General features: G+C 45.5%; 1 protein-coding gene across 1 annotated transcript; it reads left to right on the forward strand.

The window, feature by feature from the left end:
- Positions 1-659: 659 nt before the first annotated feature.
- LOC310882645 (solute carrier family 2, facilitated glucose transporter member 3) lies at positions 660-11,574 on the forward strand. The gene is made up of 10 exons (XM_083801667.1): positions 660-810; positions 3,574-3,669; positions 5,118-5,278; positions 5,546-5,786; positions 5,976-6,138; positions 6,788-6,975; positions 7,359-7,463; positions 7,869-7,970; positions 8,212-8,415; positions 8,859-11,574. Exons 1-10 carry the CDS (start codon positions 796-798, stop codon positions 9,078-9,080), a joined length of 1,497 nt encoding a protein of 498 aa, XP_083657793.1. The 5' UTR covers positions 660-795; the 3' UTR covers positions 9,081-11,574.
- The last annotated feature ends 16,061 nt before the right edge of the window (positions 11,575-27,635 follow it).

Below are 27,635 nucleotides of genomic sequence, written 5' to 3' on the forward strand. Positions count from 1 at the left end.
GGTGGGTGTGAGGACAAGCTTTTATCACCTAGCCTAAGGAAGAGGAATGCGCGGTTTTCCCGTGTCCTTTTACACGGCGGCCCCGCTGTCGGCAGTACCGCTTCAACAACAACATCACAGAAAGCACCCGTGAGGGGACATTGTCACCTCATTCGAACCGCGCATTTCTGGTAGCCGGTCTGCGGTCAGGCGACCGTGAAAAAAAAAAATAGCAGAAACGGAATTAAAAACGTCGACGTTCGAGTTCCTCAGAACTGGGTGACGAAGGGGACGGTGGGTCCCCGGACAGTTTTTCTTGTTTTGAAGAAATGCCAGGTGCCGGCTTTCTCCCCAGCTTCGCTTCTACCCGAACCGCTCCCGCTTCCAAAATCTGGGCGATTCCGAATACAGCAAAACCCTGCGTTGTTTGACGAGGCCAATTTGATCCGGAGGGGTTACGGGCTTTGAGACCAAACGCAGCCACACCTCGTGCTTTGCCCCCGTCGTTTATAGGTGTGTAGTAAATATATATATATATATATACACACACACACTTGTATATAACGCAAAACAAGCTAAAACAGCCCAAATACCCAGAAGCGTCTCGCCCCTCAGGCGGGCCCCGGGCCCGCGGCCGCCCCCTCCCCGTGGCGTGGTGCCGCCCCGCCCCCGCCCCGCCGTGGAGCCCATAAATACGGGGCCGCCCGTGGGCCGCGGGCGTCGCAGTGGGCGGGGCCGGCAGCGCAGGAGCGGAGCGGGGCCGGCGTTCCGTTAGGCGCGGGGCGAGCGGGCGCTGGGAGCCGTTTGCCGCCCGAGATGGCCGACAAGAAGGTGGGCGCCGCTCGGGGGGGGGTGGGCGGCTCGGAGAAACGGCCGCGTCTGCCGGGAAGGGAGCGGCGGCGGGCGTGTTGGGGAAGGCTGGATTTATTTATTTGGGAAAGGCTGCGTTTTTATCATTTTTTAATATTTTTTTTTTTGGGGGGGGGGTGGTAGTGTGTTTGTGAAAGCCGGTTGATTTTTATTTTATTTTGGGGGGTGAGGGGGGGGAGCGAGGATTGATTCGCCGCCGTGCGCGTGTCCCCGCGTGACGCTCCCCGCGGTTAATTGGTATCGATCCAATTAACGTGCGCCCGGCTGGTCCCGGGGCTGCCGGCCGGAGGGGGGGTGGTGGCCAGACGGGGGCTGCCCGTGAAGGGGCCCCGGTGGCGGTGCCGCGGCCGGCGTTAAAACCGTTACTCGGCTCCGAGAAGCGAGCAGCACGGGTCGGTTCCTCCTTTCCCCTCCGGGGGCCGTGGGGCCCTGTAGCGGGTGGGCGCCGCGTCCGGGGGCAGGGTGGGGAAGGGGAGCGGCGGATCGGTGCCTGCGCCCGGGGCAGGGTGCGGAGGGGTGGCTCCGGTAACGGGAACGCCGCCCTGAGGGAGGCCGCGGGCCCCCAGCGCCATGTTGGTGAGAGCGGTGGGCAGGGTGGGAGGATGAGGAGGGGAAGGAGCGAGCATCCCGCCAAGGTCGCTCGGGTCTCGTCCAGGCATCCCGGGGAGGACTCAACAAGCTGTGCTGCTCGGAGGCTGCGGCGAAGGGGACGGGAGTTACGGTGCCTGTGGTCGGAGGGGAGGGGTGGCGGTTGGAGTTCTCCGCCGGCCTGTAGACCTCAGCCTTGGTTGGGGTGGGTGTAGCTGTACTATTTCTGATCTCCGCCTGCGTTTTGGGAAGCGAGGCACTGCGAGCAGTAACAAATGATCCATACATTAGCTCATGGTCTGGCTGGCTGGGGAGGCTGGGTCAGGCCATGTGATGTCTTGGGTGGTGTGACGCTGGGCAGGAGACGGAGGCGAATAAGCGGCAGCACTCCAGAAAATGCATTGCAAAAGGTGGTAGTAGAACCGACATCGTAACTAGCTTATGTAGGCGCCATGTGGGCAAGATGTGCCTCCAGAGCAGTTACCCTGTAGACCCTGCTGCACCCAGAAGAAAAAGGTCGACCATGACCTCTATGACAAAGCAGAGCCATGAGGGGGAAGATTCTCTTCTGTTGAGTCATTGTGTTGGAAGCGTGGACAGCTGGGCTTTGTCATCCCCTTCGGTGTACCAGCTAAGGGGCACCTAGCCTGGAGTCCTAAAAGCGCTTAGGTGTCTTAACGGCCTTTTATTGGCATCCACGTGCTTTGGAAGAGCTGTGTCCTTGTGGCTTTGTGCCACAATTCGTCCTCTAAAATGAGGGGAGCAGTCACAGGGTGGCAGAGAAAAGGCTTGGATCCTCTGGGGTGTGTTCAGGTGTGAATTGTACCATGGGAATCATCTGCCCCATGCAAGAATATAGGATCTTGTGTCCTCTGCCTGCAGCATTAACCTTAGTAGGAAGCGACCTCAAACTGAGATATTTAAATGATGTAGGCAGGGGAAGCCATGCATGAGAGCAGTTCCCTTAATTTCTGCTTGTTGAGGCCTAGCTGGTAGCTTTGTGGGAGTGTGCAGGCCAGAAGCACCTACATGCCTGGCTTAAAAGATTGGTAAAGGGTAGTGTGAGCGCTGGCAGCCTTGGGAACTGCTGCTTCTGGAGCGAGCTGGAAAATGAGAAACTGGAGGAACTGTGACAGTAGGCCTCATGGCCTCGCATCTCTGCCCTGCCAGCCTTAGGAGAATAATTGGAAAGTCTTGGGAAGGGAAGGGGGGGACTGTTAAAACTTCTAGAAAAGCTTACGGTCCCTCTTGAGACAAGCGTGTGCTTTTAAATAGTGCCAAATTAAGCACTGGCTGGGTAAGTTCCAACTCCTGAGTCACTTGTTCCCCCCTGCCTCCCTAACAGAGCTGGCTTAAATGTTGGATTTTTTTTTTAAAGGAAAATGTTAGATGCTTTTTACTGACAGTTTAATTTCTCAGTCTATGGGACTTGTGCAGGTTGGAGCTGTTTCCTTTATGGCTGTGAGGGCTCAGCAGTTTTTGAATTCTAATAAATAAAATTTACATGCCCTCAAATTCCAGGGTCTGTGCTTTGTTTTTGTTTTTTAAATAAACAAACAAAAAAACCTCAAGTATTGACTCAGTGTCAAGACAAATAAAGGGAGAAGGTTGGCAGCCTAGGCTCCTGTGCTTATGTGCCTTGGGGCAGGGTTGGGAAGTTCTAGCCTGGGAAAAGCAGACCTGCTGCTGAAGAGTGCAAGTTTTAACTTTTGAGTGACTGCCAGTGTAGATCTGGTGCAGACCTGAGAATGTATTGGGGGGGGGGGGAAGAAGGGGGCAGTGGCTTTCTCAGTTGGCATGAGGAAGAGTCTGACCCGTGTTTCATGATCAGCAAAATCTCTTCTATAAAGCAGATCAGCCCAAAATAACAGCCACTAATGGAGCCAGTGTATTCATTATTAATGAGCTGAGAATAGTTGAATGTCAGGATTTATAAACGTTGGTCAGGCCTTTCTTGTAGTCACCAAACTTTGCTGTCCAGTTGCATGTCTGTTTCCAGGGTCTCTGTTACTGGTGCATACCCTTGCTAGATAAAACCATGTTCCCATAGCTCCAGGTACAGCTGCATCTTCTGTTTGTGCTCAAGTTGTGTAGAAAGCACAAATAAATTAACCAAACAATTGTCTCTTCCTTCAGAAAATTACTGCACCCCTTATCTATGCTGTTACTATTGCTGCTATTGGATCTCTCCAATTCGGGTACAACACTGGTGTCATCAATGCTCCTGAGAAGGTAAGCGGGAGGATGGGTGAAGTGGGGAAAAATACAGGTATGAGGCTGATGAAAAGAAAAAGGCATAGAATGGTGGGGGGAGCTGTCTATCAAGCAGCTAACAGTTTGGTTCTGGTTTTTGAATTCATGGAAGGAAGAGATTCAAAGGACAAGAAAGTTACTAGGAAGGAGAAAGAGAGTATTAATTTGGAGTGCAGAATGTTGCCTAGATAAAGAAGGGTCCATCTGCCATTTTGTGGAACATCAGCCACTTCAGGGTTTGTCATTTTGTTAGCTAGCAGTTTTGACCCACCCCTCCTTCCCCTTTGGGCATGCGAGGAGAGGAAACATAATTTGATTCTTCTATTTTAAATGCTGCCCTGTGCTACCCTGCTCTCCAATCAGTCACAAATTGAGTAACTATCTAGACTGTTGTACAGGTCAGGGGATGAGGCAGGATGTTCTGAGTCAGAATGAGCCAGCTGGGGCAGAAGGCAAGTAGTGAGCAGTGTACAGAAATGAGCTGAGAAGGTTGGTAGAGACTACAGTTGCTCTGGTTTCTCTCGGGGCCATCTCTCAGACTCCTTCAGTTCAAGTGCAAATTCAGTGCTTGTAAAAGGGTTGTGACTGGGGTATTCTGACAAAATCATATGTTTACACCATAAAAAAAAAAAGAAAAGATGAAGAAAATGAGAAATGTGGTTTTGTTGTACTAAGATGGTTCCTCTCTCTCAGGAACTGAGTCACTAATACCACATCCACCCCATCTCCAGGAATAGATGTCACATCACACGCTGGTGGGGGGGGTAGGCGCTGAGGGTGTCCCCTAGCTAATGTCCTGCTGCCCTCTGCTGGGGGCAGGCACTCTGAGGCTGCATCTCCTTCCTCTCCTCATTATCAAAGAGCATGCCTCAAACTGGAAATGGCACTGTTATATCCGTTCTCATTCTGTTCCAAGGAACAATGAAGGATTGTTTTGTATAATGCTGCAGTTTTCAGGCTTGCCTCAGTGAAACTTCATGTCTCAAATTATTTCCATTGCAGAGAGCTGCTAGGTTTTTGCTGTTGCCATAAATGTTCCCCTCCATTCTCTGGTCATGCTTTTCTTGTTCCCTCTCACTCCCATCTCAACCTTAAAAAGCATCAGCAGTGACTCAAATCAAGAAACATTCAGAACATAAAGCCACTTTCCTTAACCATCAATGCTTTCTGCTCAGCGAAGCAATCCCTCCCTCATCATTCTGCTACCAGTCTCTGAACTTTTTGTTGAATTTTTAGTTCCTCATTTTTCTATCTTGATCTTTGCTTTGGGTGCCGCCTTGACTTGCTGCATCCTTTTAATCTTTTGTCCTATTCTTGCTGCTTGACTCCATGAAAACAGAAGACTCCAGAAATATTCTCCCCGCACCCAGTGCAAAATGCCTCTCACAGGATTGTAACCCACTTTACCCCCCTGGTTTCTCTTGCAGATCATCCAGGCCTTCTTCAACAGGACTTTGTCCCAACGGAGTGGAGAGGCTGTCTCTCCAGAGCTTCTCACCTCATTATGGTCCCTTTCTGTGGCTATATTCTCAGTAGGAGGTATGATCGGCTCCTTCTCAGTCAGCCTTTTCGTCAATCGATTTGGCAGGTAAGTTGGGAGGAGGGATCCGAGCCATTAGTGACTTAGCAGTGGAGTTCTAGGGAAGACGAAGGCAGAGGTGAGAGGAAGGGGGAGGTAGAATGCATGGGCTGTGAAAAGAAAGGAATGGTTGCAGGTCAAGGCAGGAGCTGAATGGGAATTACTGTTCTTTTCCTGCTCTCAAGATGAGGGTCATGGGTAGCTTTATCCTCCTCCCCGTGGTTTTCCCACTCTATTGCTAGTTAAAGCTCAGCCTTGTTATCTTTACCCTGGCAGGAGGAACTCCATGCTGCTGGTGAACATCTTGGCGTTTGCTGGTGGTGCTCTCATGGCCTTATCCAAGACTGCAAAGGCCGTGGAGATGCTGATCATTGGGCGCTTCATTATTGGCCTTTTCTGTGGTCTTTGCACTGGCTTTGTACCCATGTATATCAGTGAGGTCTCGCCCACCAGCCTCCGTGGAGCCTTTGGAACCCTCAACCAGCTGGGCATTGTTGTAGGCATCCTGGTGGCCCAGGTAGGCTTGACAAACTTGATCTTGTACTTAGGGGAAAGGTCAGGTGAGGGAGGGCTGTGTGGGACTGCGACCTTGTGAAGTGGGCTGCATTTGCCATTGAGTACAATATTTTGTCCTGTCGTGCTTTGTGGCATAGAGGTAAGGAATTAGCAGATATAAAATCATCTTTTCTCTCCATTTCATGGGTAGATTTTTGGCCTGGAGGGAATCATGGGGACTGAAGCACTTTGGCCACTCCTTCTGGGGTTCACCGTCATCCCAGCAGTCCTGCAGTGTGTGGCTCTTCTTTTCTGCCCTGAGAGCCCCCGTTTCCTGTTGATCAACAAGATGGAGGAAGAGAAAGCACAAGCAGGTAAGAACTAATTTCTGAAGGGGCAGGGCTTTGTTGTGGCTCCTAGCCTGCCCTGAGCTTGAGTGGGAGGCTGGGATTGCCTTTAGAGCCTGTGGTAGACAAGGGTGTGATTCCCAGAGGGCACCAGACCTACCTTCCCATCCTTTAGATTGCACCAATGCCAGGAATTTTGAGAAGCCTGGCATCCCAACAGACTCTTGGTAGGATTAAGAAATTAGGAGTGGCAACTGGCCTGATGGGATGAAGCAGGACCTGCTGATGCAGCTGTCAGCTCCTCCTGAGTGTCAGGGAATAAACTGATGTTTAACAGTGAGATTGGAGGGTTTCCTTCCCCTACCACAGAGGGATGAAATCAGCTCTGGAAAGTGTATGAACAGAATTAGGGATCAAATGTAAGTTAGGAGCACAAATTACATGAACAGTGCCTGGGTTTGGTTTCCATGGTGATTGCAGCACCCTGAATTCTGGTTTGAAAAGATGAGCAACAGCTACGCGTAGAGGCTCTTTCCCACAAAGCAGGACCAAACACTGACTTGGCAGGCGATTCTGTCTTCCAAGTGTGCCCTCCCTGAAACAGCAGTGTAGGGGCTGGGGGAACCTCCTGTCTGTGCGAGTATTCTACCTTCCACTTCTGGATTTGTCCCTACAGTTCTCCAGAAGCTCCGTGGCACACAAGATGTGTCTCAAGACATCCTGGAGATGAAAGAAGAGAGTGCTAAAATGTCTCAGGAGAAGAAAGCAACTGTGCCAGAGCTCTTCCGTTCTCCAAACTATCGTCAAGCCATTATCATTGCCATAATTCTACAGCTGTCCCAGCAACTCTCAGGCATCAATGCTGTGAGTTATCTTTCTCTCTCATCTATTGGGCCTCTGGCTATCCTTGTGGTTCAGGATAGTTGTGTACCACTGATTGTGACAGAACTAGGCTTGCAAAGACCTCTTTTGTGTCTTGACTGGAAAATACTTTTTATGTGATACTGCAAGAAATTGCTAAAATGAAACCAATTATATTGGCTTTCATTTTTCCCAGACACCATGGGAAGACATTTGCAGCCATGCATCAAGTGAATGAAACTTGACTGGAAGCATGCTGTTCTGTGCTCTTGAGTGCTTTTATACTGCTGAGTGCCTGTTGAGACTGTCTCATTAGGCAGAGAATGAGGAACACACTCATAAGGACTAGAACTGTGATGGTATCTGACTTCTGCTTCTTTTTGTAGGTATTCTATTATTCTACAGGGATTTTTGAACGAGCTGGTATTACACAGCCTGTGTATGCCACCATTGGAGCTGGTGTGGTAAACACAGTCTTCACTGTTGTATCGGTAAGTAGAACAGGTCCTTCTGAGAGAAATAACTTGTCTGCATGTGATCTTTCGGGGGATGTGGTTGAAGATAACTAGCTGTGCTGTGGCAAAACAGTGGGCTAACCATTTGCATATAAAAGCAAAGAGTGCATTAAATGGGAGAAAAAAAGAAAAATCTCTTAAGAGAAAGGTAGTGAAGGGTGAGGAGTGCTTGAGGGGAAGAGGGAGATTGATGGAAAAAAGGCAGTAGCAAGAACTGGATAAATGTGTTGAAGAGAGAGCAGCCTGATAAACTGCACTGAGATCACTGCTGACACTGAGGGCTACAGGTAGATGAAAAAGAAGTAGTGCAGCTCACACTGACGGAGGAAGCCTCTTCTGTTCTTGCTGACAGTCACTGACTTTTCTTTGTCACATTTCCAGCTGTTCCTGGTGGAGCGTGCAGGACGCAGGACACTCCATCTAGTTGGTTTGGGTGGCATGGCTGTGTGTGCTGCTGTTATGACTATTGCTTTAGCTCTGAAGGTGAGTAATTGGTGTTTTTGTCCAGACTGACCCCAGTGGGGGACCTTTAGGACTACAGCTGTGTTAGAGGGCGGAGGTAGGGTGGAGCATGTGGTAGGGTAGGGGTACAGCATTCTTACTGGAACTGTGCTACTGTGTTCATAATACAACTATGAAAGTAGGCCGTGTTAATGGACATTGCATTATGCTGTGCCATGTTTGCTTCTCAAATTGAAGTTTATCGTGTTTTGTTCCCTTGCAGGACACTGTGGAGTGGATCAGATACATCAGCATTGTTGCTACTTTTGGCTTTGTAGCCCTTTTTGAGGTTGGCCCCGGTCCTATCCCTTGGTTTATTGTGGCAGAACTCTTCAGTCAGGGCCCTCGGCCTGCAGCCATGGCAGTGGCTGGTTGTTCTAACTGGACCTCTAATTTCCTGGTGGGAATGCTCTTCCCCTATGCAGAGGTAAGGATCTGCTTTGCAAAGTACTGCAAGTGTGCTGCAGCATTGGAATAGGTGTCAAGAGTGGTTGTAGAATCTCTACCCTTACCAGCCTGATCTCTTTGAAGTTGGCCCTGCTTTGGCCAGAGGGCTGGGATAATCTTTCATGGTGTTCTGGTTGTTGTTGATTTAGAGTGTGGCTAACCTTATGCCCTGCTTGGTTACTGCTTGTAGCCTAGAGCCATCTTAATTTAAAGGCTTTCCCTTTAAAAGCCTTTATTTTGGTCACTTCAAGAGTGTTAAAGCATTTCAGAAGCCTACGTCAACCTGATCTGTAGAAAAAGATCTTGTTTGAGGACAATTCAATAAAGGGTGTTGGAGTTTGGACATGTCAACAGAAAATGGCTTTTTATTTAGTCTTAAGATTTTCTGCAAATTAAAGCCGCCTGCTTTTGTTCTCATTACAGAAACTGTGTGGCCCCTATGTCTTCCTTATCTTCCTTGTTTTCCTGGTCATCTTTTTTGTCTTCACATACTTCAAAGTGCCAGAGACCAAGGGCAGGACATTTGAAGACATCTCCAGGGGCTTTGAAGGACAAGCAGAAACCAGCCCCACAACCTCATCACCTGTGGAGAAAAACCCCATGGTGGAGATGAACAGCATAGAACCTGACAAAGAAGTTGCCTAAGATTCATGACACACCCCATCTTTGACTCTTACATTCTCAAAGAGTCATTAAAGGAATGAGCAAAGAAACCGTGAGAACTGGGACGATTTTTTTTCCCCCTGACTGCTGCTATTGTCTTTGCACCCACATATTCCCCCCCCCCCCCCCCGGCTATTCTGCCAGGCTTACCAGCGTTAAGCAAATCTGATATCAAATCTCATTGTCAAAATACTGGAAGGTGCCTGGCACTCTAGCAAAAATCTCATCTTCTCTGCCACAAACATCAGGTGAATGGACAACAGCTGGCAGTATCTTTACTTTTCTCACCTGTAACTGCTATTTGGGATTAACATACTTGTGCACGCAGTGACCATAATGTAACTTAAATACTATTTTTGTAGTGAGTTAAAGTTACCCACTAAACAAGTCCCCTGCCCTTTGAGTCTACTCTGTATGTGTGTGTGCAGTGTGCACTGGAATTTAACAAGCCTACCAAAAAGCCATCTCCTAGCTTTTTCCTATCCAGTGTGCACTTTTTCAGCCTCAGGAAAAAGGGGACCAAGTTACATGCATATTTTTTTCCTGTTCTTTTATTTTTTGTATAGACAGACCGGGAACATACTTTTACTTAAGTTTATTTATTTGTATGTCACTTTGTAAATATTTATTTTTTTAATGGTGTACAAAAGTGTACAGATAAAGAAATCGAAAATGTTTAAGACATAGCTATTCTAATGGAAGATGCTGTAGACTTGAGGTGCAATAAAACTGTAAAGGAGAAATACAGTACCAAACAGTAAGACAGGTGTTTTAGATGGTAGATCAGAGCCAATTTTGCACATCACCTTTAAAAGTTATTTCTGCCCTTTGGAAAGAATCAAATAATTGATCAGTACTGGTGAGAAGACGTAAATTTGTTTATCAACCAAAATCCCTGTGTCATTTGGGATATTTTGAGTGGTGATTTTAAAATTTGTTCTGAAGTGCTACTTGGAAAGTGTGGTATTGCAGCAAGGGGATGTTGTTAGTTTATACATCTGTTAAGCATTAGGGATGACTGTGGGTGGTAACTGCAAACCAGAAGGTGAGTTTTTTTTTGCCTTGCCTTTTTGACTTCTCTGCTATATTCCAGTAGGCCAGGAAGTTTGAAAATTGCAGATTGTGAAACATCTTTGGAATATAGTTTTTAACCTCATATGACTTATGTGACAATTATAAATACGGAATGCACATAATGTAACTCTTGTAGACACAACTGGTCAGTTACAGCATGTGTAGGTTCATAGAGATGCAGGAGTAGACAGCAGAGCTACTGGAATATGTTAGCTTAGTCTGAAAGGTCTACAGTACTCAGTCCACTGGTTGGTTGTAGGCCAAATGTTTTTGCCCCTTGTGTCCTCTGGAAGATCTGCATGATGTTGCAATGCCCACCGTTGTCCAGTGTGTTGTGTAGATGTGTGCAACTGTCTAATATTGCCTGTTAGATGGGATATGGCAGACAAAAATGGTACATTGTAAGTAACGGTCTTCCCTTTGTCTCATTGCTAGGCAATCAAGTGTATGTATATACACAGTTATCAAGCTATAGTTGCAAGCTATCACAGCTCATTTTAGGAAGGCAAAAAGCAATGCATGCAGTATCTTCTGTTATCAAGGGTTGGGACCGTTGCTTCTCTGACTGCAGTGTTCTGAGTCTGGGCCTGCACAAGCTATCTAAAAACTAGCAAAGGGGTAGCTACAGTTTCAAGCTCCTGTTCTTAGACCTGCATTTTCTGTGGTCTCAATCAAATTGAAGTCTACCTGCAAACTCACACTAGAGTTCATCACTGGACATCCTATAAAAGAAGCAGACCCCCAGATTTCAAGGTGGGTAAGAGGAAGAAAAAAAGGCTCAAAGGCAGAAATGACAGCAAAATTGTGGTAGCATGGATAACCCAAACATTGACAACATCGTTTTAGAGCAGGTTAAAGTTCCCATCAAAGTATATTCTGGGAGTGCCTATGGCATTTTCTGAAACTAGTGATGAGATTTTTCACCTTCCCTTATGAGAAACAGTTGCAGAGATCAGTAAAATTTGCTGCTGTGAAATACTACCTGTGATGTTATTTAAAGTACTCCCACCTTTGCACAATGTTATCCTATTACATCCAATTTTCCCTTGCTTTCCATCAGCCTTCTCTATCAGGTATTTATTCTCAGAGGTATTATATGACTACCCTCACTTCCAACTTTCATATTTTGGCTCTGTTATACAGATTGTGCCCTTCCTTTAAGCCTCCAGCACTTGCAGAGATATTTCCATATGGACATCTGTGTTTTAGGAAATTCCCCCTACAGCTGTGCATAAGAGCATTCCCCACTTTGCATTAGAGATGTGTTGGCTTGGACCAAAATGTGTAGGTCTTCCTCACATGGTATCTCTTTGTTCTGTAATGGCATTGTGGATATTTTGGATGGTTTTTATAAGCTTATTGTGACTGTTTAATGTTTTTAAAATAAAAGTTACAATCTAAATACCTGTTCTGGGTTTTATCTGTACCCTCTAGTTCTGTTTCCTACTACTTTATCCTAGGCTGCATCCTGTAATGTTCTAAGTTTCTGCTTGGTAATCTCTGGCTAGCCCAGCATCTTGGACTTGCTGTTTTGTTCTAGTGGTAATGGCTGCTTCATGCTTACTACCTTAATGAATTCCCTTACTCCTTTTTCTTAGTAGTTAAGGATGTGTTTCTCTGATTCTTGTTATCCCAAATCCCCTAAGCAGGGCCTTCAGTGATACTTCGCCAGTTTTTCTCAATAACAAGTGGAGAGGAGAGTGGTTGGAGGTTAGAAATGCCTCCCTCCTTCTGGCAAGGGTCCTTTATGCCCCACTCTGGTTTTACCTGTGTAAACACTGTTTTAAGCACTGTTCCACAGTGGGTATGTGGAAGGAGCAGAGGGTGGCAAAGAATTAACCTCACTGCCTGGGGAGAGGCCACTTGTCAGAAACTGCTCCCTTGGCTCAGGGGCAGTGGCATTCTTGACAGTGGCAAGTCTGTGCTGATCTCCACAGCTCTTGCATGTGGAGTACTGAGCACCCCACCTATTCCCATGAGGCAATAAGTTCCGGTTGTAGTGCAATTCTTTCTCCACCATACAGCCTGAGGGGTCTGTATCTGTTCCATGGAACTATAAACTAAGAACAGTTCATCAAAATGTATGGAGATAAAATCCTTCAGATGAAGAGGATGGAGGAAAGTGAGGAAAAAGGAAAACGAAGACAACACAAGATGTGTTAGAGCTAGAATCGGACTAGTTCAACCTGTCCGATGACAAGAGTCAGAAGACAGGCTGCACAAAGTGTGCACATCAAGTGGTTTGAGTGCTGGAAGGTGAGCTCTTCTTGGTTGAAATGTTCATCACATTAAACTAGTGTGTAGGCAGTTCTCATGACTGCCACAACCCCCCCACAAAAAAGTCATTCAGCTCTGAGAGGGGTCACAGGTGTCAGAGGTCAACTTGGACAGGTAAGTCTTTGAGACTGCACACAGAGATTTGTTTTGGCTCGCTTGGTGCATGTGATGGTCCAGAGACCTTCAAGGCATAGTGTAGGCCTCTAAAAATGGTTAGTCCCCAGAGCAGTGTGTGTGATTAAGGTTCAGCTGAAGTAGATGCTGTTGTGATACTATCCCCACATTATTTCTTGGGGGTACTCAGAGCTGGTGAAGTATCAGCTCTGGTGGGAAGCACAATACTCTAAATCTTTGTATCCCCCTCCCTAACTGGACCTGAAATGGAGCAAACGAAGGAAGACAACACAAAGGAATAGTGAGGTAATGGAAGAAGTGAAACTTTAATGAGAAACAAGTTCTGGAGAATCACTGAGGAATCACTGAGAGATCACTGGAGAACCCTTCTCAGAAACCATTGCTGAATAGATAAGAGAAGGTCCCTAAGGGTCACAGGTGAAGCTGCACTTACACCAACCACACCAAAGGTTTCTGTGCTATTTTACAAGCTGGAGCAAGATAAAGTGTGTCACGGCATCACTGCAAATATTTGTCACTTTTTGTGTGTTATTTCTGATGAATTCATTTGTATACGAGACAAGAAAACCAGTTTTTGTGAGAAGAAATGTGAAAACACAATTTATTGGAGCTAAATTTCACAGGTGTCTGCCCTCTGCACGTATCTTTGCATTTGATTTTATGTTCTAAGTTCCAGACATCTTATTAGCTAGAGAGACCACGGGGATGCTCTTTCTCCTTTGGGAGGGCTCCAGGGTGAGAGCCCAAGCAATGCTGCAGTCTTACCTCCAAGCAAAGCTGCTAAGCTTTGCTTTCTTCAGTGGATAAGATCATCAGAACTCCCAAAAGAAGGAATATTTGTCACTTTGTTGAGGGGATTGCTACATCATCAGTTTTGCTGGAGAGGAAGGAAGGTGCTGTGTACTGCATGAACAGTCTGCTGATGCTACTGTTGTGGGACCATGATGGAGGAGCAAGAGAAGGTACCACTCTACAACGTTCTTTCCTGCTGTACACATAATCAAGAAGGTCCTGCCAACGGGTAGATCAAACACATATTGAGCTGCACAGAAAAGACACACCTCTATGACTCTCTTTTCCTTTTTTTCCCCCATTTGTTGTTGCTTATTGTTGTTGTTTGTTTGTTTTTGTGGACTAGACCAAGGACACAGTTCCAAGGTTTTCTTCATTTTGAGACTGACTAGATCTCCCTTTGATGATGCTTGAGATGCTTACTGGAAAACCTGATGTGCATGGCTCCTCTCTGTCATGCTTACTGTTTAACATTGTTTAACCTGGCCCTGTCTTTACAATGTGGGATACCAGACAAGACAATTGTCTTCACAGTATAATTCAGTGACATTAGGTTTGCTTAGATGAGGGAAGAAAATAGTTTTGTTTCTTAAAAATATATCTTGATAACACAATTAATTTGGTGCTACTTAAAAGCATGCAACCTTTAACGTAGGCAGGCTGTGTAACTTCTAAAACAATTTGCTTGCTGTGTTAGACCTTGATTCTACACTGTATACCAATAAAATACACAGTTTACATGAATTGTCTTCTGCTGCTCCAAGAGACACAGCCTCAGCATGTCTGATAGACATATGACTGACCTGTTAGGTTTGTTTTCTGCTTGCATTGCACAACCATTTCTTCTTTAGCAAATGGTCACATGGAGCTGTGTGTGGCAGTCACATTGGTGCACCAGTCACTGTGACATCTAGCGTGGGACCACTGCAGATCATGTACTGACTGCACATGTACTGTAGCTTATGACTCATGGGCATAAGTTAATCAATTCTTGAGGTTAAAGGGAAATACAGGTGTCCTCTCTACAGTGAACACTCATGGGAAACTTTGCAGGTGAAACAAACAGCAATGTTAGAGCAACAGAGTTCCTAGCAGTGGGAAATAAACTCTTGGTCTGCAAAGTTTGGTTTCTGCTTTCTTGAAGGAGGGTGTCAAAAGCTAGGTACTTGATTGCCACAGCCAAGAAGAAAAAGTATCTGGTGTATGGTTTGTGGATGTGAACAATTCAGCTGCACACAATCAGTGTTTTCTTGTTGAAAGTAGGGCATTAAAAGTACAAGCCAATCTACTAGGGATAAAAGTATCTCTGTTTAAACCTACCTTTTCCTCTCTCTTCCAGTTTTTGAAATAACATAATCTGAAACAGTGTTCTTCTGTCTGTCCCTGGCTCCTTGGCAGTAGGCTGGCCAGCCATGCAGATTCTGTCTGCTATCCCTCCTCTGCTACTTCCATTCCCCTTTTGCCCAGAGACCTCTTGTGTTCTTTCTCATTGTTGTCAGGAACATGGACTGGCTGCTAAAGGGATGGTGCATTACACACAGGGCTGTGAATCACAGTATCACTGTTGAAGGCAGCAGTCCCCTACAGCATGCACTTTTTGCTTCTTTATGCATCAGGATATTACAATTCTTCAGCCCTCAGAAGTCTCAAAAATAAATGCTCTCTAAAAGGATACGATTACCCAGTGAGGAGATGCGTTCTTCCTTATGCCACTGTCAAATTCGGGAGCAGGCAAAAATGGTAGCAGTATATAGCTGCACAGTCACTGTTTTAATCTTGTATCTAGGATTAAAGAACACTTCCATGGGAGACCTGAGAAAGGTTTTAGAGATCTCAGGCATAAACAGATGTGACAGTGAAAACCAGATGTGGTCTTGCTAAAACAAGAATTAAATACTCAGGGATGTTTGTTGTTTTTGTTGTGGTTGTTTGTTTTATTTTGTTTTTCTCTCTTCTTACAAAACTCTGGAGACTGAGGTGCTGATGACCTGTTGGAGAAGGTAGACAAGACATCATAACTATTGCTACCATTCTCAGTGTAAACCCTCTGCTATTAGGGGTCAGTGCTGCAGGTGGCTTTACTATGACCAGTAGTCTCATAGACAAAGAGGGAGCAGTGACTCAGGGAATGAGGAGGGACTGGAAGAGAGTTTTTAGCAGCTAGGTCTGTGTTGATCATAAGGAATAAAATGTGTTTCTGGACGGAGAACCTGAGAGGGACAGGTGGTAGATTTATACGAGTGAATATACATTGAAAAGGACTTATAACCCCACTATGTCTCCTTCTCCCTATTTGCCTTCTCAAATCATTCCTCAAAAAATTCCTTCGGAACTGTCCTGCTACCTGAAGTTCCCCATTACCATCATCACGCTAGGAATGGGAGCCATAAACGCCCTCCTCTCCATATTTCCTGTATATACCTTTAATGCTAGCTCCTCGTTCTCAGTAGATTGGGATGGAAACCAAAACAGGGAACCATAGGGCTTCCTTGCTATGGGGAATCAACAGTGACTTACTCTGTGAAGAAGTGACTTATTCTTTCTCAGGGGTTGGGAAATGGACCAATAACTGCTCTGGAGAACCATCTCCAGCTAGTCCAGATCCATACTAACCTGCAGACATGGACATACTGCAGTTTTCTCTTTTACCTCTCGAAGACTGATCCACCTTTCTAGTGTTGTTCTATCCTGTTCTGTGCCACAGTACATAGAAGAATGCTTAGGCAACCTTTATGGCCTTCTGTCTTAGCTCCTGCCTTCTACTCTGAGGCTTCCTGCCAGCTGATCCTCCATGGCCATCACCACACAAGCCAGAAGCTTGTTGGATGTTTCCTAAGGAACAGCCTGTGACCATTCTGCATGAGCTGAAGCTAGTTTGCAACCTTTCTTCCTCACTCTATCTGCCAGGTTATGAATTCTGCACTGGCGCATCCTCTGGTCTCATGCAACTTCCAAGTATTTCATGGACAAATGCATCCCTATGGATTAGAAAAATAATATTCAATGGATATACATCTGCAGAACATCAGCAGAACATCAGAAATACATGGTGGCAAAACAAATAGGTTGGTATGCCACTTCCATTTTAAGATGTTCATAGTGGTTGAAGGAAATCTGCCAATATTTGGCCAGTTTTTTATGGTTTTGTATAACTTGTCTAGTTTCTTCTCTGCCTCCAGCTGAAACTCCATTGCTACGGCACATTTTAACGCACAGTCAACTATTATAGGTGTTATGTTTAATCTTTCTTATTTATCCTACCCTGTGTCAGAGTGCTGAAGAGTGTGATGGGTTGCACAGGGCACTCTTTGTAGAATGTCACCGTGCCAGGACACCAGTGTGGGTAACTGTATAATACGCTGTATAATAAGTATCCCATTCTCCCTTATGGGGATAATTTACATCTTCCCATTTCCCAGTATGCGGAGTAGTGGTTTGCATCCACCTTCCAAAGGAGTATGATCTTGGAGACAATATCTACAGAGTAACTCATGTCAGTGTATATTACATCAACCACTCTCCGCTAATCCACATAGCTGTACTTTTAGTTCAAAAGGTGGTAAAGTTTGCCCTTGAACAGTCAGGTCCCTGAAGGCAAAAGTTATCAAAAAGGCCTCATATGTGAGAATCCCTGAAAGCAGCATGGCTGAAGAGAGCTTAACAAAGCAAGGCGGAGTGGTTGGTAGGTAGTGTCAGCTAGCTGTTGGCTTAGTACAAAACCCCACTCTTGGGGGTTCCCTCATGGGATCATGACTGTAAGGGTGGATTGGGAGCAGATAGGTGTGAGGCAGAGGAAACAAAGTCTATTCTATCTCCTACAACAAACTGTAGCTCAGTACATGCTGCCTCCCAGCAGTCTTTGTCTCTGTCACCACGCTCCATCCAAACCGGTCCTTTCATGCCCATCCAAGAGCACTCTGTGGTTACCAAAAGCTGGCTGCCAAGAATACTGGGACGGTGGGAATAAAAAAAACCAAAACTACAGGCAGCTTTGGAGTAATGTGTGTACTGAAGGATAATCTTGTTCTATCAGTCAGATACAGGACTAGGGCATCTGTGGGTAAAGCAGAGCTTGAATTCTGAGAGCAGTTGGTGTTCAGCTGAGAGAAGGATGGGTAACACCAATGTGCTGGCAAATATATTGGGTGAGCAACAGTAGGGCGAGTTTGCTGGTTAAAAGCAGACAGGAAGATCACAAGACATCAGTTGTCTGGAGCATGTGCACACCTCTGACAGGTGTAAGATTAGAGGCAAGGGAAACCTGGAGGAGACTGAATGGAGAGGGGTGATACGTGCTATTTTGAGTGCCACGAAATGCTGTGATGGTGTGTGTTTTCTCATCTGGGCTTTTACCCTGAGAGGCCTCATTGGAAGAAGGGATAACAGGGTGAAAGTTCAGGAAAACATAAGGAGGTAGTTCACCCAGGTCTGACTACGAGGTGGTGCTCTGCATGCCGGAGTCGAACTGAAACTGCTAACCTTGGCCTCTGGTTGTGCGAAAACCTCGGCAGCTTCAAGCAGGACAAGCTGACAGTGCCACCTCCTGGTCAGTGCCTGAAGCACCAGGAACTCGCTGGTTCTGCTGCTGATCTTGAGCAAACCACTTCCCCTCCTGGCAGCTGGATATTTTCATGAACAAGATGGTCCCAGGGAAGGCAGTGACCAGAGCTCATGCCCATCTAAATTAAACCTTGACATCGTCAAATAAAGGGTACAGAGCTACCCTCAGGTTGGCAGTTACTGCTGAAAGGAGAGGATGGACAAATATTGCCTGTGCCTTTCCAGGAGACTCTCTCTTTCCCACTGAGTTTCTGCAAACAGGCATGACACTTTTTCACTTCAATTCTTTTTACCATGGGACTCCCTGATCTGTCCTGGTCCCATCTCCACCTGTATTACTGCATTGTGTTCCCACAGAAACTGTACTTGCTTTGATAAATCATCACATTTTAACGGTGACCACTGATAAGGCAAATGGATATGGTGAGAGAAGGTGGGCAGCCTTAGACAATTTCCAATAGGAACACAATAGCTGTGTTTTCACGAAGGCACGAATGCAATATCTTTAAGGTTGTGTCTTACCAGCCATGAGGCTTGATTGCAAGTGCCCCACAGGATGCGAGAAGGCAGCCTCTGCAAAAAGTTTTTCACATCCTGTAGAGTAGAAATTAGGATGCCCATTTTTCTGCAGAATGGGTTTTCACAAGAAGCTAAGAAGAAACATGACTAAACCACACAATTTTCACAGAGTAAGAACAGCTGGGATTTATTGTCAGCTACTTGCAGAAATAGCTCAGGGAAAACTGATAAATGCAGGCCTATTGATTGCCACAGCCAGGAAGAATGGGTGGACATATAAAAAGCAGCTGGCTCAGCTAGACTAAAGCTTAACTGAGTAGTGTGTCAGAAGCAGCCTTTCCCTTCATAAAAAGTATAAAGCTCTATCCTCAACCATTAGGTAACACAAGACAAGGTCCTGAGAAAGAGAACTGTCCAAGACATATGCCAGCAAAGCCCAGTCCTGACAGAAAACATGGTTGCTTTGAAATCTGCAAGGGCTCAGCCATCTCCGAAAAACTGTTACTGCAGAAATGTTGAACTAAATGTTTTTCAGCTTCCTTATTTCATGCCCCAGTCAAAAGCTTTTCAGAGTGAGCAGCATCAAGAGCACCTTTACTCTTTGACCTTTTTCTCATTCTGATACAGGAATAATATTCATGCTCATCATACATAGCTCATAGCCACTACAATCCAAAACAGGAGAGCAGGCAGGACACTAAAATCACTCACTGTAGGGGAAAGACCACAGTCCCCAGGGTGTCCTTCCTAGACTGAAGCCAAAAAGTGATCCAGGAATGGGCACACCCAAAGAAACTCTCCTTGGCAGCAGATGTACAGACGTCAGGTGTATGTGCTTGTGCAGTGTCCTGACACCAAGGAGTCTGTGGAAGCACAGCACAGCTTTTAGTTCATCATCCCCTGCTGTTGTCTGCTGTGGAAGGGCAAGTTGGTGAAACAGAGGCACCAAGGGAAGTGATTTATACTGTTCCTGCTGCCAGCGCCAGGGGCTGCAGGAGGTGTGTGGTGGCTGAGAAGCTCTGGGAGCCAAAGGTGCCATGTGCCCTGCTACCAGGCTCCTAGAACTGTCTGCACCCTAGAAGGTTTTGGAGCATGGCCATGAGGACCACATATCTGATGTGTGGTTTGTGGGTGTGAATAATTCAGTTGCATAGGTACGGTGTGCTTGATTCTCTCCAGCAGTGTAGTGACAAGGTGCAAAATGTCCGTACAGCCAGCCAGCTCTCATGATGTGGCCTAGGGAGGTCTTCTGAGATCAGCATTATTGATCGCAAAACGCAGACCTTCATGGGAAAGTAGGGCAAAAGCTGAATCACTGCACAGCCTCGCACCTGTGCCTGGCCATGCAGTAGAGAGAATCAACATTTTCACCAGCTTCGCTGATGACTTACCTCCCACACCACGCCCTGTGGGGATCTGCATGGCAAAGGGGTCCCAAATTTTGCTAACCTCCTCTCCTCCTCCCAACATGCAGTGGCTTTTCTTGCTCTTCACAGGCTCCTCACATATCCATCTCTCAACTTATACCTTTGGGAATTACTGTCCACTTTCACGTGGCTGACATCTCCTCCCAACTTTAGGAAGGACAGGTATGGATGAACTGAAAGCATGGATGAAGGTATGGCAAGCCTCCTTGTGGAGGTTGGCTTGCATTACCTATCTGGCTCTGGGCTCTCTCTTGTAACTCAAGGACTTTCTTGTGACCTTGACCTCCACATGGTCCTTCCCTCTACCACGTGGCATTTTCTGATGCCCCCATTTCCCCTGTAGCTCCTTCTGTCTCTGTCGTGTTGTTGGATCTGCCTCTATACCAGCAGAACTGAGAGTGACCCAATCCCTTACACCTCTGGGAGCCTCTCCATATTTTCCCTGATATTTCAGCCCATTCCTCCTGCTCTACCCCACTTCTCTGTGGGGATATTACATCAATGAAGACTGCATGATGACCATGACCCGAGGGTGCTCCTAGTGCCTCCTCTGTGCACACCAAGTACTCCCGGAGCGCCAGGCCACCCCTCGAGCACTGCTGCTGCTGGGGTGAGGATGTGGTGGTGCAGGGAGGCCAGCAGGCCGCGGCCTCCCTGGGGAGTGGGGACACCCGAGGGCTTTGCTTTCTGTGGTCATCCCAGAAGATTTTTGCATCGTGCCTTTGCTGCTGTGAGCAAAAGGTATTCCTTCACGCACGTCCCAGCATGAGCAATGCAGCCTTTTAAAAGCTCTCCTGCCTTTTTCATGCTGATATTTCCACTGGCTGCCTGCCTACCACTGCGTTGTCTTCCCAGCAAGTTAACATTACCTCCCCCAAAAATGATTGCCTTTGGGCCATGAATTACTTTCTTCCTCCCGGGGAGTCTCATTCTTGCTAGAGCGCAGCAGCCACATGGAAAGACCAGATACCATGTGCCCTCAGTGGAGGGTGCTGACTGTGCTACCCTCTCTGTAGCATGGAAACATGCCTGTTTTTTTTTTGGCAACACACTAGGAGCATGTATGTCTCCCAGGTGTCTCGCCAGTAGCGACTACTCCATATAGATGGTTGTCAACCACTCACCCACAAATTTTCATTGCAAAGTTTAGATTAATCTGCACTGCAATTATCAGTAACGTTTTCTTAGACCACCTGAGGGCTCAAAGAAGCAAATCTTGACTGCCCACACCAAAACACAGGGCTGCTCTGAAATATGAACCCCAAGCCACCCTTCCTCAAAACATCCAACGCATACACACAGTGCCCCACCGCCCTCAAAACAAAACAAAACAACAAAAAACCAAACCAAACCAAACCAAAACAACAACAAAACACTCTAATTCACAACCCAGAACATAACACTGCTCAGCAGCACTTCTGTGCCACCCCCCACCACACCCCAATATACGCCTGAGCCACAACTACAGCCTTCAGGGATCAATGGATTTTTCTACAGAGTTGATGATCTGCTCCTGTTTGCCCAGCAGAACTTACACAGCTCACAGGAAGGAATCAGACCAATTAATAACATTGCCTATCAAGATGCAGCAATGATGTGACTGGCAAAGCTTGTTGGAGGATCATCCAACGTAACTGTTGGTAATGGTGACGAGAGAGAGGGCCAGACCTGGCCCATCTCTGTTCCAGACTGGGAGGGTACATAAGTGAGATTGTGAAGACCTGACAACTAAAGTGACATGCAATCTTATTTACTTTAATCACTGCCCCGTCTCTGTCTGCCAGTTCAGCCCTTTCCACCCGTCCTCACCTTTTTTATGGGAAAGGCAACCTGAGAGGAGCTGGCAGTGGGAACGCCTTCAGGAAAAAAAAAACTCCTCCTAAGTGTAAACAGAGATTAGATACACAGATTGCTGAGAAGCAGAGAGGATAAGGTGCTGCAGTTCTGTTCTGAATTTGCCAAGCAAGTATGTTTGGCAGAGAAAAGCTGTTTGTCTTTTTTTTTTAATACTCCTGTGCCTGCTACTCTTCCCTGGGACCTCTCCCTCCCTCTCGTTTTGTAGGGCACACACAAAACAGAATGTAGCCTTCTTTGCATAATCTCACCGTAACTGTGTATAACACCATCCTTTAGTTCTAAAACTAAAGTTTTCTGCATTGACAACCTGATGTTTCTGCCTAGCCAAGGTGTGGCCAGTGCTGCACAACAACAGGCCCTTCACTGAGCCTGTATGTTGCCTCAGTTTCCCCATCCATGAAAATGAGACGATATGGATCTTTGTCAAGTGCTTGCATGCCTGCAAAAGTCAAGCTGTTGCTTGAATTGGGTATACCTCAGCTAGTAAACATGCATCTCTTCTGCTTCTCTCTCTCTTTTTTTTTTTTCTTTCTTTCATGCTGTGCTTTCTACATATCTCCCTTTGATATTTACTTACCTTTGGGATTCTTTCTCCCCAGGTGCATGACTAGCTCTCATTTTTTGCTTCTTCCTCCCTGCTCAAGCAAGATAGGTTCCTTTTACATTATTTCTTTGTTCTCTGTGGTATTTGCAACACCCTCCCAGCCTTGTATCACCTGTGAATTCCATTCCTCCTGGTTGTGTTTTCCCTGTCTCTGCAGCACCTAGAATGACGCAGCCTTTTGTGCTGTTGCTGCTGTAATTGAACCTGATGCTTGAAAGGAGAAGAAAAGGTTGGAATAAACTGCCCTGATGATTCAACCCTCGGGCTGAGTGATTTGCTTCTTTGATATCAGCCCCTTGATCAGAGCTGTGCTATGTTATCTCTGTTTGTCTGGGGAGAGTTAATTCCTGGCACATTTGGGCTGGTGGAATCCCAGATACCAGAGCTGGTAACTGGAAAAGGAGCAGGCTGCATTCTTCTCCCACTCCTAGATACGTCAGAAGAGTCTGTGAGGTTAGGTGTTCCAGCGCTCATTAGTCCCTTAAGAGAGTCTTCATCTGCGTTTAATGTAATTGAGAAAGCTCTAACTTTCTTCCACCTGCTAAAATCCATCACCTGCTATCCCTGTAATTTAATCCCTTGCAGAGGTGTCCCAACATAGTTTCCTCTTCTTCCTGCCTTGTTCTATGGACAGAGTTCCCTATCGACTCATCACTATTCGCATGCCCTTTGCTCACAAGATATTTAGGAGTTTATGAGTACTCTCGCTGATCCACTAATCACAAAGCATGATGGATGACTACCATGAAAAGAGCATTGAAAGCCTAGCTTGAAACTAGCCTAACAGCCTAGTCTAGGTCAAAAGCCTAGGATTTAGCCTAAGTTTAAAGCCTAATATCGATCAGATCGGCAGATGAATGGGAGGGGTTCCCAGGTGTTGACATCTGAGCTGGAAGAATGTCTGTGTACACCCACAGTCTTGCAAACTGGGCTTAGGTGGGAGTTCTTTGGCTGAATTGCCTAGGAACAGGTGTAGGGGTGTAGTCACACAGAGACCACATCTGCCTAGGACCAAGTGAGATATCCAATGGCAGGAGAGGATTTTGTAATGTGTGCATTTGGTAGTACATTAAACAGTTAAGAATGATTTGAGATTTCAAGATCTCAGGCAGCTGGGTGCCATGGCAATAACCACCATTAAAAATCTTCATAGCATTTGATAAAGAGAAGGGAAAACAGCTAAAGTACTGGAAAAAAAAAAAAGTATTTGAAAATTCCTCATCCCCTTAATTTTTAAGAAGAAAATATATGAGAGAGAGCATTAATGATAGTTAAGATTCATTCTTCTAGAGGATTTAGTCATGGTGGACCTGGACCATAAACTTGTTTTTACTGGATGTGCAAACTTGAAAGACTAAACAGACTCTGAACTGGGAGAGGAAGAGCAACAAAGAAGGAAAGTGCACCTTTCATTTCTGATGCTGGGCACTTGCACCGCTTTCTGCTGCTAGAGGATATATGATATGAACAGGCACTCTTGGAACTGGAAAACACAGAGCAGTATTAGGCTGGCTGAGAACTTGTTGTTACCTCACACTGCCCATAAGCTCATAGCCATACAGTCAGAAAAATTTCCTTGGCCAGTAGCCATGGATGTGTTTTAAGCATCATGTTTGATGTCCACAGAATGTGGACAGAAAAAGGTTTGTTCAGTATGAGTGAGAGCAGGGAAATAATGCTCTACTTTTCAAGAGGTGTTGGAATGAGGCTAATTGTAGTAGACATGGTGACACTATCCAGGGCCTTCTCTTCAGCCTCCTTTCATCACAATTTTTTTAGCAGTTCAAAGACGTAAAAGCCTAAAGGTGAGATCCAGGAAGCTGTGAGAGTGCTGGCAATGTTTGCAGAGTTCTTTTCTTCTGATTTTACCCTTCTCTTGGCTTCAGAGTCAGATTATGCTTTGGTTGGAGGGCCTCACTGTGTGAAGGACTTCAGGAAAGATATATGAATCAGAAAAATCCATCACATTACAATGATCAACAGCTTACCCTAAACAACTTTCTTGGAAACTAAGCCCATTCATTTTGTGTCCCTTACTTTTAGTTCACTGGATAGATTAAAAAAGAGAGAAAAGCAGGGGAATGGGTTTTGGGGAAGTGGATTTAAAAACAAGTATGTATTTGTGTAGCACACTTTTTGGTGTGGTTTTAACTTTTAACTTTCACCAATTTTACTGCAAAATTTTGTTCAGCAAAATAAGTCATGTTTTTGTTACTTTATAATATATATATATTATATAACAGATATATTTGTTATAATTTAAGAGGTAGGACCTCTGCGGAGTGTTTTCTTTCTTCATGAACAAAACACACTGAACATGGGAAGTTGGCTTTTAAATTACATTTACAAGAGGACAGATAGAAAGCAGGTAGGAAATGAAAAGAATGTTATTTAAAATTTACAGATGTCCTAGCCCCTCACCCAGTCTTTGATAGGTTGGTGGTACAGTAGGTCCCTTTAGATCTCTCAGTACTGAGAGTTTTTAACTTACTTTTCTGTGGCTCTGGATGGCGTCTATGTACAATGAGGTGCCAGCTCTGACCCAGTTTAACTCTAGGTTCAGAATAACCTAGAGAAGAGAGAGAGGCTCCTTTTCCTTTTTTATTACCTAATTGAAACTTCATCATATACCCTCTCTGGGAATATATTTCGCTCTTTCAGAATTTCTTGCCCCAGCATCACACGCAAACAAACAAACAAAAACAGCAGCATGTTGGACTTGAGTGAGTCTATGTTTATGATTTACTCTTTTTTTTTTTTTAATCCATTTTCCTTCCCACTGCTTATCCTTAATACAGTAAAACAATATGTGGTGGGGGGAAAGAAAAACTCCTCTTCTGATGTAGGCTCATTAATAGAATTTTAAAGGAGGACAAGGCCCTTGTGAAAACTGCCTAAAAATGGATATGACTAGATTCCAGCAGTCACATGCAAAGCAAATTAAAAGTGTAGAAAACATTCAATCACCAAAATGAAAAGTCAATGAAAAAATATATGGTGTTTTAAGAGAAGTAAATTCAAGAGGAAGTTACAATTAAGTAACTAATATGCTGAACTAAGCGGTTAGCAGGGGGACAGGATGAGAATGCTGTGATGTGGGAATGTTTTCACTACTTTGCTTTCTATCATTCAAACTGTATTAGTGTTCCAACTTTTTGCTTTCAAAAATTTTCTTTAGATTAAGCCATTACCATCAAGTTTAATCACAAAATCCCTGCAAATCTTAAAACAAAGAAGGGCATTTGTTTAAAGCAGCAAAGAAGGGAAAAATACTATAAAACAAGATGGCCAAAGCCTTTTTCTTATAGCAACGGTGCTAACTTTCTTTGAATACTTAGCCAAAACCACATTGAATGTGTTCAAGGATTGAAAAGCATACTTTTTCAAAGCCAGCTTGGTGCCACCAGCTGTTTCTTCACTGAAGGGGCTGTTGGGCAGAGCTGTACCAAGTGGTGAGGCATGAGGACTCAAGCTGTTATTGAACACCTGAGTCTGGTCAGGCTGCTGTCCGTGCTAACTTCCAGGTTCCACATATGTGCTCAGTGCCGGTTAAAGAAAACATTTCCATGAGCATATTCTCCATCTTCTGCTCTGGTTGTGCATGTCCTGAATTACAGTCAGAATCCCAGCCCAGTGTTCAAGGTGGTTTTTGCAGCCTGTCCTGCCTTCCATGTCACTGGAGTTACACTGCCAGTAGCACATGCATTCACTAGCTTGTGGCTGTCTCGGGGCAGTGTGAGCTACAATCAAACATTGGAGGGCATGGGGGCAGAGAGTAAGGACTTCTCTTTTTCTCTTTCCTCCCAGTCTAACCACCAGTCTTTCTACCTTACTGCCTTTATTGAGGAAACCTTATCATTTACAAGCTCCTGTTTCATTTGTTATGACTGTTGCATACTTCAGTCCCATCTCACAGAAAGCAAAGAACTTAGCTGTTGATGAAAAATCATGTTACTAACATGCCTGTGAAGAATTTAGCCTCTTATAGGAGTGTGCTTTCAGCTTCATGGAACTGAAGAACAGGCAAAGTTTTTATTTATTTATTTATTTATTTATTTATTTATTTATTACATACTAGAAACTCCTCTGAGCCAAAAGCACGAGCCTGGGAAGGGCAGACCTCATGGCAGTCGTTATGGGAACATAGTAAGTAGCTGAGCCTAGTCTGGAATAGCACCGAACAGACCAGAGTCTGGCTCAGTTTGAGGCCAGACCACATCCGTCCTGTTAGCTGCACTCACTGCTGGTTTCAGGGAGCTGGTCCCTGAGCTGCGCCACGTGCTGCATGGAGGAGATAAGCTGCTCTGTGAATGGTGGTGCTGTGCTGAAACCATGCGAATGAAGCCTGGAGGTTTGTTCATCTCCTCTGCGCCTCAGTCCCAGTCCCACTCCCACTCCCCAGGGAAGTGACTCACTGTGTGCTGCAATCACTGGTCCAGTCTTGTGGGTGTCTCTGCTCCTAGGAGCAGTGTGTCTTCCTCCCATGGCTTCTATGCAGCAGGACTTTGTAGTGCAGCTGTGATAATTTATTATGGCCTCTGGGCACTTTGTGAGAAGGATCCCTGACACCTTGAAAAGTAGCTGATATCAAGAGCAAGTGAGAAGTACTCAGCCAGTATCCCAACAGATACTGCGAAGCCACAGTTATTTGCCATATTTTATGTCAAAATGTCAAATTAAATCTTAGAAGATATGTTGATATCCTCCAGGTTGGCTAACTTGTTTTCATTTTCTAACTGCACCAGATTTGAACGCCAAGATACTGTAATAGGCCAGACATGAATAGGAGCACGTCATTCTCCTTGAGGGTCTGGCACTGGAGCTGCCCAGTGGGGTCCCAAGCTCAGTACAGCTCATGTCATCGGTGTCCCTCCCTTTGCTTAGGTAGCTAGAGCCTGAGGGCAGATATGAACCATTGTGACTTGAGGTCTTATGGCACTGCAGCTCTGAAACATGGAGTGATTCAGATGTGAGGCATGAACCAAAACCATGATGTAGAGGCTGTTGCAGTGTAATTGACATATTCGGTATGTTCTTGGGATTTTGTAGGGGCAGATGTGTTCAAGAGTCCTTTTGTATTTCATTTTTTACAATTATATTTCATACTTGTAACTGCATTTCTTGTGCAGAGGGAAGTTAGATCCTGCAGTTTGTAGGCACAGAAAACAGTGCTTCATAAAAATGGAAAACACAATCCTGAATGTCAATAGGAAGGAGAGCCTAGTCAGGCCTCTAGTCAGTTCCCTCCAGTCTGCACCTCATGGGAAAAGAGATGGTCTCAAGGCAGCAGAA

This window comes from Anser anser (genome assembly GCF_964211835.1).
Source record: "Anser anser genome assembly, chromosome: 1".
Classification (NCBI taxonomy): Eukaryota; Metazoa; Chordata; class Aves; order Anseriformes; family Anatidae; genus Anser; species Anser anser.

Coding starts and splice junctions, on each gene's coding strand:
- LOC310882645 (XM_083801667.1), top strand. Junction 3,670..5,117: donor TCATCAATGCTCCTGAGAAG/GTAAGCGGGAGG, acceptor TTTCTCTTGCAG/ATCATCCAGGCCTTCTTCAA. Junction 5,279..5,545: donor TTCGTCAATCGATTTGGCAG/GTAAGTTGGGAG, acceptor TTACCCTGGCAG/GAGGAACTCCATGCTGCTGG.